This window comes from Oncorhynchus mykiss, chromosome 19, assembly GCF_057628025.1.
Source record: "Oncorhynchus mykiss isolate SJ-2025 chromosome 19, ASM5762802v1, whole genome shotgun sequence".
Lineage (NCBI taxonomy): Eukaryota > Metazoa > Chordata > Actinopteri > Salmoniformes > Salmonidae > Oncorhynchus > Oncorhynchus mykiss.
The window spans coordinates 15,725,330-15,741,024 of record NC_143040.1 but is presented as its reverse complement, the minus strand read 5'-3'; the positions used below and the strand labels follow the sequence as shown (position 1 = coordinate 15,741,024).

Sequence of the window (15,695 nt, the reverse complement as noted above, 5' to 3'; positions counted from 1 at the left end):
CTTTGGAGTCACTTTTATTGTAAATAAGAATAGAATTCCATGATTAAAGACAATCATGAATTAATTGTGAATAATGATGAGTGAGGAAGTTACAGAGGTATAAATATCATACCCCCCAAATGCTAACCTCCCCTATTATTGGTAATGGTGAAAGGTTAGCATGTCTTAGGGGTATGATATAAAATGCTAACCTCCACTATTATTGGTAATGGTGAGAGGTTAGCATGTCTTGGGGGTATGATATAAAATGCTAACCTCCACTATTATTGGTAATGGTGAGAGGTTAGCATGTCTTAGGGGTATGATCCTCTGTAACTTTCTCACTCAACATTATTTACCATTCATTAAATTAAAGGTGACATTCTGTACAATCACCACATATGAAACATTTGATCTCCAATCCAAAACGCTGGCGTATAGAGCCAAATGAAAAGTTATAGCTTCACTGTCCAAATAAATACGTAAGGGAGTGTACGTGAGATAAGAAAAGACAGTATGTCACGTCACACCGCCTTTAATAGTGACAGGTCACAATGGTACAGTAAGGGTGTGGCGTCATTGTAAACATCGTTGATATTAAGCATCTCAATCACATCACGATAAAGGGAAGGAGTTCCCATAGGTTGTTTGGTGACCCGTTACTCTACTCACAGAACCAAGGTCACATCCGTAGCCCAGCATTTTCATGTCTGTATTTATTCAAATGGATACAACTGGAGAGTAACTTCAAAATATACTCATAGTATCTCTGATTCTTTATGTGACATTCCTCCTCCAGACCTGATTGGGTGTTAGAAGGCTCCATTACAGCTGCTTCCCTTTGTCACGTTTCCTGTTAGGACCGGCCTGAAACCCAGACCATAAATCTTCCTGAGTTAAAGAGTTACAACGGTCAACAGAATCATCTTAAATGGGATTTTCTTACATTTGCTTGTCTTTATTAATATTGCAGGTCTTCCGGTGTGACCATGCTGAATAAGAGGTTAGACACCACAGTGTATTTCACAACAGGAGGATTTCAAACCAAACCAAATAGAAGGGATGTTATATCCTCTAAATAATCACACTCTCTATCCACCACATCTACATGTGTACTACATTTAGTGTGTATACTTTATACGCTTTATACATTAGGTGAAGTAGTCAAATCAAGGGCAGGTATTTATGACATAAGCTACTGAAAGAATGTTCATGCTAGTGTTGAAGAGCAGCATGATTGAAGTTGGGCCGAATGCTGCACCTGTTGAGGCAGGTCTGAGGGTGTTGGGGCTGGGTCTTGTTCTGCCCATGTTGAGACTGGGCCTGGTTCTTCCCATGTTGAAGCTGGGCTGGGTGTGTTGATGTTGGGCCCAGTGCTGCCCCTGTTGTGGCTGGGCTCGGGGTTGTTGATGTTGGGCCAAGTGCTACCCCTTTCGAGGCAGGTGTGTGAGGGTTGAGGCTTGGCTGGGGGTTTTGAGGCTGGGCCTGGTACCACCCCTGTAGAGACAGGTCTGAGTGTTTGGAGGCTGGTCCAGGTGCTGCCCCTGTTTAGGCTGGGGCTGATGCTGGTGGCCCTCTTAGGCCCTGTGTGCTGGGGCCTCCCGCTCTATTGCCCTGTAGGGTGAAAGAAACCGTACACATAAATAGTAACACAAGAATAAAGATGGCGAGAGTAAACATTACCTGAACATATAGAAGAGCATGTAGGCACTCCGGGCTCTGGTTCTCAGCACAGTGGCTTCATTGGACATTGACACCTGGCTGTCGTTACAGCAGAACCAGTTTCCACTGGCATGCAATATGTCACTAATGTAGTGCCCTGTGGAACAAGGAAGACAGACTAGAGGTCAAGGGTCAGGCTATTGTGGGTAATAGAGTGTTTTGTAACAGTTAAACAGTTCATTTGGGAGGTATTTTATCTGTTACATGTGTCAAGTTTTGAAATCAGAGATAAACAAATACACATTACATTAAATTAGGCATGCCTCTCCATTCTTTTGAATTAAATTGAGCAAACTCTAAACATATTGCAGTGCTTGTTGGGATGACACTTCACTCTGAAGCCTGCAGCCTTGCTAGCTTGGCCGAAATGGCTGTTGGAGGGTCTAATTATCCCCTACCCCAGGGTTCCCCAAATGGCACCCCGCGGGACAAATTTGGCCCAAGGGTGATTTTATTTGGCCCCTATGTTTTCTGTCCAAATAAAACGTAATTGTTAAAAGACTGTAAAAACACCAGCAAATCAGCTCCAAGTGATTTTCATTTTGGAAATCTGTTTCAAAGTGTTCCCACGTATAATAAAGAGATACATGTGGTTGTACACAAATGTAAGCAAGGTTTGAAATGAGTCAAATATTATATCTGTTTGGCGTTCCTACGGTATATTTGCAGTCTACAAATTATTTGTAATTTTGTTCCACACCCCTTCCCATCTGGCTAAGAAAAAAAATGGACCCGAGGCTGAAACTAGTTGATGATTCCTGGCCTTCATCCTCGATAATTTTCACTCCCTCAGCTTTGGGATGCTTGTGTATACGGCAGAGGCACACGTGAACATGCAAATTGAGATCCAAGGAGAAGGGAGTGATTTGGAATTCAGCTGATGTCATATGTATTGTGCATCTGCATGTGTGTGTTTGATGGTATTTACTTACCGGAGTTTGCGGAGCCTCCCAAATGAGAGACTACGCCAGTCAGCTGGTAGTAACCATTCACTGACAGTTCTGGCTTCTGCTTCTGTAAGAAAACACATGTGATCATAGGATTCTCATTTCCTCTACAGTCCACCACACTGTCTACAGTCTACTACAGTACTAGTCTACTACAGGTCTACTACATTGTGTACTCCTCATAACTATCTCAGTGTTCTGTCATAACTTATTTTTCACTGGTTTCACTCTCTCTCTATCTCTCTCTCTCTTCTCACCACTGAGGCTGTCAGCAACACTTTCCCTGGTTCCTGCTCATTTGAATCTGAGGGGTCAAATAAACATATCAAGAGCTGTGAAAACGTGGTCACTTGTCTGAATTGCTCTGGACTAAAACAGCTCCCATACATCACTAAAGATATCTGAGAAGCATTTTAAATTGCAGCTTCCAGATTCTCTGTCAGCAGGACCGTTTTGGGAGTGGGTGGTTTGTGTTGTGTTGGAGCAAGAATAGTGTTATGGTGCCATGACCTACCTGAACAGCAGAGGGCGCTGTCTTTTGCCGCTCCAGGTGAGCTGGAGACTTGGCTGGCGAGGGTCTGGGGGATGGACCCCTGGATGCTGGGGGCCTGGTTGGTGAGGGCCTGTGGGCTGGCACTGTGCAGGTGTGGCACCATGTCCCCACAGAGGGTGGAGAGCCTCAGCTCCGAAGGAAACAAAAGAGGAGCCTCCAGCTTCTCCAACCCCCCAGGTCCTCCAAACCTCTTCAGATGTAGAACCAGCACACTGCCAGAAAGAGAGAGGAAGAGAGATGAACAGACAGACAATGAAACCAGTCAACAAAATAACAGATGAGTGAAATTTGTTTGGCGGTGCTCACCTCTAAGTCCTACAACCTGCTCAGGAAGGTAACTACTCCTAAAGGCTAAGGACATTAAACACTGCTAGTACTATGAGAGGTTATAAAGGGACAACTCACAGAGGCAGTGTGTGGAACTGCTCCACCTTTGAGGCGTGGAGGCCTTTACAGCCCTCACATGTGAATTCAACCTGTTCACTCTGATTAGAAACAAAAGCATTACATAATGAATGATACCACTACAATAATAAGATAGCGTATTCTGAGGCAGTGGGCAGCTTGCCCTGGGTGTTAGTCTCTACATGCAGGGCTGAGCCCTAAGTGCTGACTTTGAAAGTGAGTGCTAGGCTGTTCAGCAAGGTGCGCTCAGGGCTGATGTCCAATGAGAGGTGGTTGTAGTCCTCTCTGGTAGACGACTCGCGCCCACAGCTTCAGAAGCAGGACAAAGAGAAGAAAAATGCATCAAGTCTGTTTCTGTTTCAGGTCTCTACAATGTTTCTGTTATGCCATGTGTTTTGTAATATTAATATATACTGTATATATGTATATATATATATATATAGAGAAAGATCCTGTTCTCAGTAGATACATTACAACCAATGGGATCTCTTACCTGGTACATGTGCGCACCGACACAAGCTGGAACTCCAGCTGGGAAACAGGGCAGGTATAGTTCATCCCGAGTGTCTTCAGAATCATGCCCTCCTCCTTCAGCTGGCACAGCATATTGACAAGTAACTCGTGTGCGTCCTATGATGAGGAAGAGAAAGAAACACACCAAGATAAAAGCAAATTAAAAAATAAACTTAACCCTTGCAAGAAGAGCACTCGTACACAAGAGAGTAGTGCCTCAGTTACCTGTTGCGTGTCCCCCAGATACTTCAAATCGTATCCCGACAAGGAGTACTTGACCTTCCACATGAGGTCTGCTTTTGAGGCCTGGTTTGCCACACTGTCAGGTAGACCCGAACGGTGCACATCAGACAGACACCTGTAGGGGAGACAGAGAGTAAGTTAGCAGCCTACTGGATGTTGTCAACCTACTGGCTTATGCCTGAAGAGGCAGATGAGTATATACAAATATGTTTTATCTAGTGGCACCCCATCATTAGAAATGTTTCATTCGATTTGATGCAATTTCACCTTTGAGGACGGACAATGAAGCCAAACAACAAAAATGTATTGTTTATTCTCCTAAGATATTTGGTTTGGATACTGCTCTCAATTCCAGAGCATTTAAAAAAACTACCAAATTTCCCACGGTAAGGTGGAATGTTCAGTCAATGAGCATTATGGGTCATGTAGTCATTCTACACTTTCCAAATTGGCCTACAAAATGCCAACATCATAATCAGTGTGTCATTGTTGTTCCTCTTGGTTATGAAGATTCCAAAAACAAAAAGAAACTGGAAAATAAACCATAAATACAATACACAGCAAAATATGAAGTGGTTAAGGTTAGGAAAAGGGTTAGGATTAGTGAAAGTGTTCTCCTAACCTGCTACGACAATCCCTTTCTGTAGAAGTGGCGTGAAAAGAGTGTCCCTTCTTTAATTTATGACCACAATTAATGGCTGTGTGGGGTGAGTGTCTGCTTTTGAGCCTTCCCTTACCTGAGCAGGTTGGAGAAGGGGGAGGAGCTCCAGAGTTGTTCCTGGTGCAGGATTTCCTTTGAGAAGGAAGGCAGGACCAGGAGGCACTGCAGGGTGGCGTTAAGGAAGCAAGTGTTGCCAATGTTAGGCAACCTGTGAAGAAGAAGAAGCCATCAGTACACACATAGAGATTAATCATAACCTTCACATCTCTATAAAGTGATGATAATGGCAGGGGATAAGGGATACATTATATTTAACACAAAGAAGTGGATGTCCTTTAGACCAAGATTGACATAATTCATGGGTTTATAAATATCTAATAAAAAGGACATGCTAGATAGTAAGCCTTATCCCCATAGTATATCAGACACTGATCTCTAAACAATAAAGAACTTATATTCAATGCATTTGCAGTGTGTTGTGGTTTACCCAAGAAGTTCCATGTTGACCAGTTCCCCCCGTTCTCCTCTGGCCCCCTGGGTCTCTTCTGACCCTCTGGTGGCTGAGCTGGTCCTGGGAAGAGTCATGCTTCTGGTGGCTGAGCTGGCCCTGGGAAGAGTCATGCTTCTGGTGGCTGAGACTGGTCTCTGGGGCATTGGACTAGAGTGTTCCTGAAGAGACAGAGGTCTGGAGGAAGGAGAGAAACAGGTCTAACGCCTCCAACACAGAGATATTATCACTCTACACAGTCTCTCTATTAAATACTGTACTGTACTATAAACACAGTCTGAGTAGTTATGCATGTACTGCTGTCCATATAAATGCAGTGTACCAAGTAGACCAGGCCAATAGGTTAGTACTCTCTTTATCCACTAGATGTAGACAGAAGAGGCTAAAACTACAGTTTCAGGAAAATAACTTTCTGGGACTGTGTTTACCAAGTGTCTCAGAGTAGGAGTCTGATCTAGGACCAGTTTAGCATTTTAGATCATAGATCAATGAATCAGATTATTATGGACAGAGAGGACCTGATCCTAGATTAGCACTCATACTGTTGATTAACACTGGCCCTGGTCTGGTAGCACTAAACCCAACTCTCCAAAGAGACTCTAGGATGGCACTGTACTTTATGTTTGGATTACCTGACTGTTGTGCCCTCCTGGCTGGTGTCTCCATGACGGTCCAGAGGGTTGGTAGGAGAGGGAGAACTAGGCTGGGACACCACTGGAGAGGATTTCACTGGGGAAGGGTTTTTGGCAGGTGACCGGGGTACAGAGGGTTGTTTAGCAGGAGAGCAAGGCTGAGAGGAACATTTAACAGGAGAGGGAGGTGGATGGAGGGAGGAGAGTTGATCAGAGGGTGAGGGGTCAGAGGTAGCGGAGCCATTCCGTTCAGAACGGTCAGATGGAATTGGAGAGGGGGATGAAGTGCCCCTCTCCTTCTTTCTTGTCTTCTGCTCCACATCAACTGAATTTGCTTTCTGACGTTTTTTCTGTTGACAAGAAAATGTGATAGTGCTAAATACTTTTTTCCCAGATCCCCAGCCAATGGAAGAGGGGGGTCATAAGAGTAGGAAGAGGTTGGCCTAAATGGAGAATCATAGGTATCTATCCTAAACCTCAAATAACACAGTATAGACAGGTTACATTGAGTGACATTTGCAATAGCCGAACTTCATGTACATTTCATGTACACTTTTTACGTATTCGTCAATCAGAATGTAATTTTACTTTTATTCTTCCCACTAGGTTTAAGAGAAAAATACTACTCCAGAATTATAGTAGTTGTTAATTGATTAAATGACCTGATTTCATACCTTTTTGCACCAGCAGAAACAAGCCATGTCGATAACCAATGAAGACTGATACATTTCCACATTAACCCATTGTTCAAATTGGCTTTAAGACCATTGTGATGTCATCGGTCATGTATGACACCACCACCTGGCAACCCAATCTATAACATTTTAAAATATATTGTTCAATGAACAAATCTGTTTTATTGAAGAGCAAAGTTATGCAGTATACATACAATATTGTAGATAATATGCTCCATTGTATTCTTGTTTCTTTTTACATTCATTTTTTGTATGTTGTTTCATTATATGTACGACCACAATGAAGGCATTTTAAGTGCCTTCATCTTCATCTTCATAGTTTTTTGATAGCTTCCACGTTGTTTTTGGTTTGGTTATAGGTTTATTTAAATGCTAAATGCTTTTTCTCTTATTCACCAGCAGATGGACAAAGGGTTGGTTTAAAAGAATGTGAACAGGTGATAGAGATTTAGCCTAAACCTCAAACAACAATCCAGATTGGTTAGGGACAGTTTTCCGTATTCAATCTTGCCCTGAGGGCAGCTCTGTCTCAAGGACATTATGAATGTGATTGGTTCAATTAAAGCTCAATGGTCAGTGGTCAGAGCTTACAGTGCCCAGTGCGTGTTAAATACACTTGCTAGGTGATAAATTGGTGTTGAATGGAAGGCGTAACACAAGGTTGCTGGCATGAATTTTGTTTTCTAACCCCTAAACAATTCTTCTTACCTAAACTTAACCCAACCCTAGCTAGAGTCCCAGGTCTGTTTAGTGCTGTCTTGCCAACTCCTACTAGCTAGAGTCCCAGGTCTGTTTAGTGCTGTCTTGTCAACTCCTACTAGCTAGAGTCCCAGGTCTGTTTAGTGCTGTCTTGTCAACTCCTACTAGCTAGAGTCCCAGGTCTGTTTAGTGCTGTCTTGTCAACTCCTACTAGCTAGAGTCCCAGGTCTGTTTAGTGCTGTCTTGTCAACTCCTCCTAGCTAGAGTCCCAGGTCTGTTTAGTGCTGTCTTGCCAACTCCTACTAGCTAGAGTCCCAGGTCTGTTTAGTGCTGTCTTGCCAACTCCTCCAGTGGTTCTTTCTTAAAAACTTGCGGGCTGCCGCAGAATTCTATGGCACATTATTTATTATTTAAGTGTCAGACATTGTTGCCATTAACGCTCGTTAGAGCTAGTTTGACCACCAGAGAGCATATTTGAGAAACATTTGACCGTTTTTAATATGAAACTAATCGTTGGATAACAGATCTGCTCTCGGAACTCATTTACACACGTTACTGTGTGTGTTTCGATTCTCTCTCTCTCGCACAAACACACACATACACGCTCACCCTCTATAACCACTCTTTATATTTACAGTGCTGGAGGCATTTCGTTGTGAATTCTGAAAACAAGCCAACCTAACTCAGAAATACATTTCACTGGTTGCCATGGTGAATAACCCAATAATAATTGGTTGGACACATGAAAGGAAACAGAGTTTACCGGAAACTCAAAATGAAAATACTTGCAGATCAATTCAGATCAACAAATTACAATAGTAGATCTAATTACATTTAGAGGATTCTAAATTAATATCTAATGGACTTTTATATAATGATAATGCAGGGATAATAATAAATTCATATATTTGTAGGGGTTGGGCAAATCTGGTTTTATAGTACTTAAGCATTGAATACATGGAAGTTTGCCCATTTAGGCCTTTAGGCTACACTTTACAATAGGACTCATCTCTGACTGCCTGCAACATCTACAGTGGTACAATATAAATATATTTTTGAATGACTTTTTAAAAATGTATATGTTTATTAAGTTGTCTTGCTTTTCTCAGAGCAGCACAAAACGGTGCTGAAATAGTTGACCATACGCAGGTAGGCTTTTGCTTCAAATCCTATTGTAACAATTGGATGACATTGGGAGTTTCAGTAAGCAACAATTTGTTGCCTTCATTAGCCTACTTTATTCTTAAAATAACTCCAGCACATAAAAGAGAAAGGAGCCTTAATTAATTAAACAATAAAGTGATTTAATTCACAAATGCATTTGACTGTACTTAATATTGGCCATCAACCAGAAACACACCGTGGTAGAAACATGTTATTGATTATTATTTTATTTTTTACTATTTCAAAATGTACACGTTTAATAAGCTACTGTGCAGTCTGACAAGTAAACATAGCCCACAGTACATAGTAAACATAGCCCACAGTACATAGTAAACATGGCCCACAGTACATAGTAAACATAGCCCACAGTACATAGTAAACATAGCCCACAGTACATAGTAAACATAGCCCACAGTACATAGTAAACATAGCCCACAGTACATAGTAAACATGGCCCACAGTACATAGTAAACATAGCCCACAGTACATAGTAAACATAGCCCACAGTACATAGTAAACATAGCCCACAGTACATAGTAAACATGGCCCACAGTACATAGTAAACATAGCCCACAGTACATAGTAAACATGGCCCACAGTACATAGTAAACATGGCCCACAGTACATAGTAAACATGGCCCACAGTACATAGTAAACATAGCCCACAGTACATAGTAAACATAGCCCACAGTACATAGTAAACATAGCCCACAGTACATAGTAAACATGGCCCACAGTACATAGTAAACATGGCCCACAGTACATAGTAAACATAGCCCACAGTACATAGTAAACATAGCCCACAGTACATAGTAAACATAGCCCACAGTACATAGTAAACATAGCCCACAGTACATAGTGAACATAGCCCACAGTACATAGTAAACATAGCCCACAGTACATAGTAAACATGGCCCACAGTACATAGTAAACATGGCCCACAGTACATAGTAAACATGGCCCACAGTACATAGTAAACATAGCCCACAGTACATAGTAAACATAGCCCACAGTACATAGTAAACATAGCCCACAGTACATAGTAAACATAGCACACAGTACATAGTAAACATGGCAAAGATGCTTAATTCCTTACATAAGGGAGAGCAGGCCATGTCAAGACTTTCTCAGTGACCTCAAGTACTAATTAACTCTGTCTTGAATGTTTTTTCGGGATGCATCAGTCTTGGTCACAGTATTAATGATGAACACCTGGAGGTTCACTGGTCAGCCACATTTGCCTCGGGATCCATCCCAGTTGGGGCGGCATGTAGTCTAGTGGTTAGAGCATTGAGCCAGTAACCGGAAGGTTGTTGAATGATATCCCTGAGCTGACAGGGTAAAAATCTGTTGTTCTGCCCCTGAACAAGGCAGTTAACCCACTGTTCCTAGGACATCATTGTAAATAAGAATTTGTTCTTAAATGACTTGCCGAGTTAAATAAAATATACAAGTATCTGTCTCTACAAATAATGAGTGATACTGTTTCACGTGCACCTTCATCAGATGAGCAGAATGGTACTGCTCTGCGTCCCCATCGATTGTGGTGTCCTGTAATAGAAATGGTAGATCAATTAAGAATGAAAAGTGACTCCAACACACACATTCTGCATAATGAAATGTGTTTTAAGAATGTAGCAAAACCAACCGCTTTCATGGGAACCATGTGTTTTATGGGTGTGGCCCGTTGTCCAGCCCTTTGTCCACCGATCTCCATGGATGGTTGTCTGCATGGTTGTTTGCTCTGCAAAAACACATTCATGTTTTTAGTACACAAGTATCGATTGTATTACACAGTATGTCTACACATGGACAGACTATATTTAAAAAAAGTAAATGCATTGAAATGAAAAAAACTTTAGTTTTGGTGATCCTATCAGCTCTGGCTCATTTTCTCAAGTCCTCTTGTGGGTACAGTCCTAACCCTGGAACATATAGCACCATAGAATGGGTGGAGTTTGGGGCAGGTAGAAGAGTACTGGAAAGGTGTGACTTTCAGGTTACTATAGGCCATAAGTATACAGCAGATCGCCGAATGTCCTCACTTTGATTATGCTGTAAGAACATACTGTAGCACCATGACCAGGATCTCTATTCATTTAAGTGAGCAGATTGGGGCTTTCAGGGGGAACAGACAATCTACTGGAGACATTTCAAAAATACTGGTAGACTTTAGGATTTTTGTCATGTCATCCAGGTCAGGATAACCAATTATTTATACAAAGTACTAACCCTGACTCTCGTTTTTTAAGTGTTCATAGGTCTCGGTCTATATATTCCTTCCTGGTGGTTTTTTTCACAAACAATGCTTATTTTATTTAAACGCTCTTCACACACCATGCTTACTTGAGACCAAAACTAGGGATCAATTGTAAAGTCAGGCAAGTTGGGGGAATTTTCAGCCTACATTAGCCGGGCTATGAAGAGTCTATTCTCCTGCTAATATTTCATCATGTGTGGATGGCTTCTTTTCTATTCCAATGTATTGAATGAATGTATTAATTACTGTAATTTATCATTCTCATTCTCAAAGGTGAGTTCACAATTTCATTTTCATGTTCATGTTTAAAAAATATTGATATTTTGGAGATGATTTTGTTTTCAAATAACTGAAAATGTGCGGTTTTAATTTGATTAAAGGGGAAAAGGCCATTCTTGAACATGAGGTTAGACAATAGGCCCTTTTCATTTTGTCTGGCTTGCCATTCCAAATCAAATTGAATATTTTTTCTCATATAATTTACAGGTCGCTAGGTGTAGGCAAAACCATAAAGTAGGTAAACTGTGATATGACTAAATAGTTAATCAGGGTGATTCTTCCACAAATAGACAGGTATTTTCATCAAGTACAGGAGATGGAGTTCCTCACAGGTGTGCCTGGCATGGATTGTGACTCAATCTCATTCCTCGTCAATGCATCATTTTTATTATATTGAACTTGGCAAGTCAGTTAAGAACAAATTCTTATTTTCAATGACAGCCTAGGAACAGTGGGTTAACTGCCTTGTTCAGGGGCAGATCAACAGAATTTTACCTTGTCAGCTCAGGGATTTGATCTTGCAACCTTTCGGTTACTAGTCCAATGCTCTAACCTCTAGGATACCTGCCACCCCATGACTCTCTGCATGAATCTCCGACCAATGCCGCCTGACTCTCCGCTAATGACGTGACACTCCGCCAATAATTACATTTAGAGGACTGGAAGATTCTAAATTAATATCTAAACAACATTTTCTGTTAGGGCAAATCTGATCTGTGAGAATTCGGTGTATTTTTGGGGTGTGCGTGTAGGAAAGAGAAATAGCAATTCCTACACTATTGTTCTAAATTCAATCACCTTCTTCAATAGGGGCACAAGGAGAACCAGATGCAGACATAGGAGGCAGATGGTTAGAGCCCAAGATATTTATTAACAATCCAAAGGGAAGGCAAGATAATAGTCATGGACAAGCAAAAGGTCAAAACCAGTTCAGAGATCCAGATGTACAGAATGGCAGGCAGGCTTGAGGTCAGGGCAGACAGAATGGTCAGGCAGGTGGGAATGGAGTCCAGAAAACAGGCAAAGGTCAAAACTGGGAGGACTAGTAGAAGAGAATAGAAAAGTAGGAGCAGGGGAAAAAACACGCTGTTTGACTTTAACATACAAGACGTACTGGCACAGAGAGACAGGAAACACAGGGATAAATACACTGGCACAGAGAAACAGGAAACACAGGGATAAATACACTGGCACAGAGAAACAGGAAACACAGGGATAAATACACTGGCACAGAGAAACAGGAAACACAGGGATAAATACACTGGCACAGAGAAACAGGAAACACAGGTGTAAATACACTGGCACAGAGAAACAGGAAACACAGGGATAAATACACTGGCACAGAGAAACAGGAAACACAGGGATAAATACACTGGCACAGAGAAACAGGAAACACAGGGATAAATACACTGGCACAGAGAAACAGGAAACACAGGTGTAAATACACTGGCACAGAGAAACAGGAAACACAGGGATAAATACACTGGCACAGAGAAACAGGAAACACAGGGATAAATACACTGGCACAGAGAAACAGGAAACACAGGTGTAAATACACTGGCACAGAGAAACAGGAAACACAGGGATTAATCCACATGGGAAAATATGCGACACCTGGAGGGAGTGGAGACAATCACAAGAACAGGTGAAAAAGATCAGGGTGTGACATCTTCATCCTCATCATTCAGTTCATTGAAATACAATTTTGAATGCACAATTATGAGTTTATATTTGGTTTATACCGCCCATTCAATGACAGCATTAATTCAGGTAGAGACACATTAGGGGTTGGGACCCAAAAGAATAATCAGTGCAGGGAGAAGACACAGGTACAGACGTATAGGTTAGAAGTAGAAGTTACTGTATTTGAGCACCCTCGCACTCGCACACGCACACGCACACACACACACACACACACACACACACACACACACCTATTGTTGTATTTGTTTGTAGTATCATGTTGATAAAAGTCCTACTTATTTCCTGTTTGTAACTTCATCAGGTTCAACATGAATTCAGTACATTTGACTTTGTGCATTCACATAACTTCCCATTAAAATATATTCTACAGATATTTACATGCTCCAATTTAGGCCTGGTGATGACATTCTCTACAGTACCAAACCACCATTACATACACTGTATAGGAGGGGACTGTATCACCAATCAATGAGTGTAGTAGAGATATCAAAGGGTATCAAAGGATGTTACTTAATCATATTTAACAGTCTGTCTTTGTTGTCAATTTACATATAAGCACAATAACAAATGCTCTATTTGACTGCTCCCCTATATGGTCCCAAAAGAGGGAAGGGAAGTGGAAATGTTCAGTGGTTCAACCAGCTGTCACTCAAAAACTCCTCAACCAATCAGGTTGATCCTCACTGGTTAAAACTACCCACCCTCAATATCCACTTGTAGCAGTTTGTAGTGTCAAATCTATTGTCTGGACATTATAATGACCCATGTTTGTAGTTCTGGACCTCCTGAACATGTTGACGTATATTTGGGAGTAAACAGAGGGTCCAAATCAGCAGAAAGGTGAAAGGAAGGAGGAGTCCTGGAAACTCCCTGAATTATCTTGGGGCTGTTACATATGATATTTAATATATGTTAACAGCTAGTCTTTGTTCTCCACTTCCCCTCTATGATCTATATCTTCCTGGTATGATAGTGTCCTGTCCATCATCACAAATAGCAAGTCCCATTCCCTGGGCAGGAGGACTGTGTTGAGATATACTCTGGACAAGATGACCATGTAGAGACATGGAATGATTTATATTGTTCTGCAGAAAATGGTTTACCAATAATCACTGTAACAATCTCTCACACGCACAAACACAGTGTGCAAACTTGTTCTATTTTGTTGTATTAGCATAGCCACAACTACCAGTGTCATTTTGTTGATACTTCCCTAGAGTTAACACCTACAGTAGTCACACAGACACAGAAACACAGATGACTCAGAGACAGAGATATCACTAGAAGCAGAGACTTAACGTATAGAGGTCTTACAGTTGACGTACGACGCCTCCTGGTGACCATGTTGGAAGACCACCACATTAATTCTAGAAGCAGAGACTTCATGTATAGTAGACCTACATAGAAAGAAAGACCTAGGCCTTGTTAAAGATGTCAAAGGTCATCTATGCTGAACCAGATAGGAACAAGAAGGTCAAGTTTGACAGAGGTGAGATGGAGGAGAGGATTGTGGATATCTACGTCAGTGTAGACACCCTGAGAGACGGTGAGACCAGCACCAAGAGAGAAGAGACAGCAGACACTGCTCCTAATAATGGACCAGGAGACCAGCACTCAGGTAACACACACACACACACACACACACGCACGCACGCATACACACACACACACACACACACACACACACACACACACACACACACACACACACACACACACACACACACACACACACACACACACACACACACACACACACACACACACACACACACACACACACACACACTCTCACCAAATAACAACGTAAAAGTCTCTTGTTTGTTTCCACAGAGCCTGATAGCTCAGGGAAGAGACCCTTCCTAGTTGCTGTAGTGTTTCTGGCGCTGCTGTGTGTTCTCCTACTGGCTGGGATCATAGGCCTGTCTGTCTACTGTGAGTTTGTGTCCAAGTTCATTGATTATCACCTAGTTGTAAGAAGTGCTGGTTATTAGGCCTATTTACCAGGTGTTTTACTTAGTAACTATGTGTTTATACTTTGTAGATAACAGAGTCATCAAAGATTTTGAGGATAAAAGGAATAACCTGTTCCAGAGTTTCTCCCTTTTTAAAATCAACGCAACTGAAGAGAGAGACCAGCTACAGACCAGATACAACAACCTGGCTGAAGAGAGAGACCAGCTACAGACCAGTTACAACAACCTGGCTGAAGAGAGAGACCAGCTACAGACCAGATACAACAACCTGGCTGAAGAGAGAGACCAGCTACAGACCAGATACAACAACCTGACTAAAGAGAGAGACCAGATACAGACCAGATACAACAACCTGGCTGAAGAGAGAGACCAGTTACAGACCAGATACAACAACCTGAATAAAGAGAGAGACCAGTTACAGACCAGATACAACAACCTGACTAAAGAGAAAGGCCATATTCAGGCAACGCTTTTTGTGATAGGTGAGATATAAACTGTGATAAATTATAATAATTATATATCAATGGGTTTTTGAGTATAGAGATACTGACTAAGTTTCTCAATGTGTTCACCTTTGCTCTTCAACAGAGCAGCATTGTCAGGAGGGATGGAAATACTTTGACTCCAGTTTGTACTTCCTCTCCACTGAGAAGAAAACCTGGGAGGAGAGCAGACAGGACTGTTAGGGGAGAGGAGCAGACCTCGTGATCATAAACAGTAGAGAGGAACAGGTGAGTGAGAGAACAGACAGGACT

General features: G+C 41.8%; 1 protein-coding gene across 1 annotated transcript; it reads right to left on the bottom strand.

The window, feature by feature from the left end:
- Positions 1-1,556: 1,556 nt before the first annotated feature.
- On the bottom strand, positions 1,557-14,308 carry LOC118941416 (uncharacterized). The gene is made up of 14 exons (XM_090211833.1): positions 14,279-14,308; positions 14,154-14,190; positions 6,169-6,545; positions 5,511-5,731; positions 5,100-5,231; positions 4,345-4,477; positions 4,100-4,236; positions 3,816-3,915; positions 3,607-3,686; positions 3,163-3,413; positions 2,906-2,952; positions 2,634-2,715; positions 1,663-1,798; positions 1,557-1,593 (listed from the first exon to the last, which is right to left on the bottom strand). The coding sequence occupies exons 1-14, from the start codon at positions 14,306-14,308 to the stop codon at positions 1,557-1,559; spliced, it is 1,800 nt and encodes a 599-aa protein (XP_090067959.1).
- Positions 14,309-15,695: the final 1,387 nt, after the last annotated feature.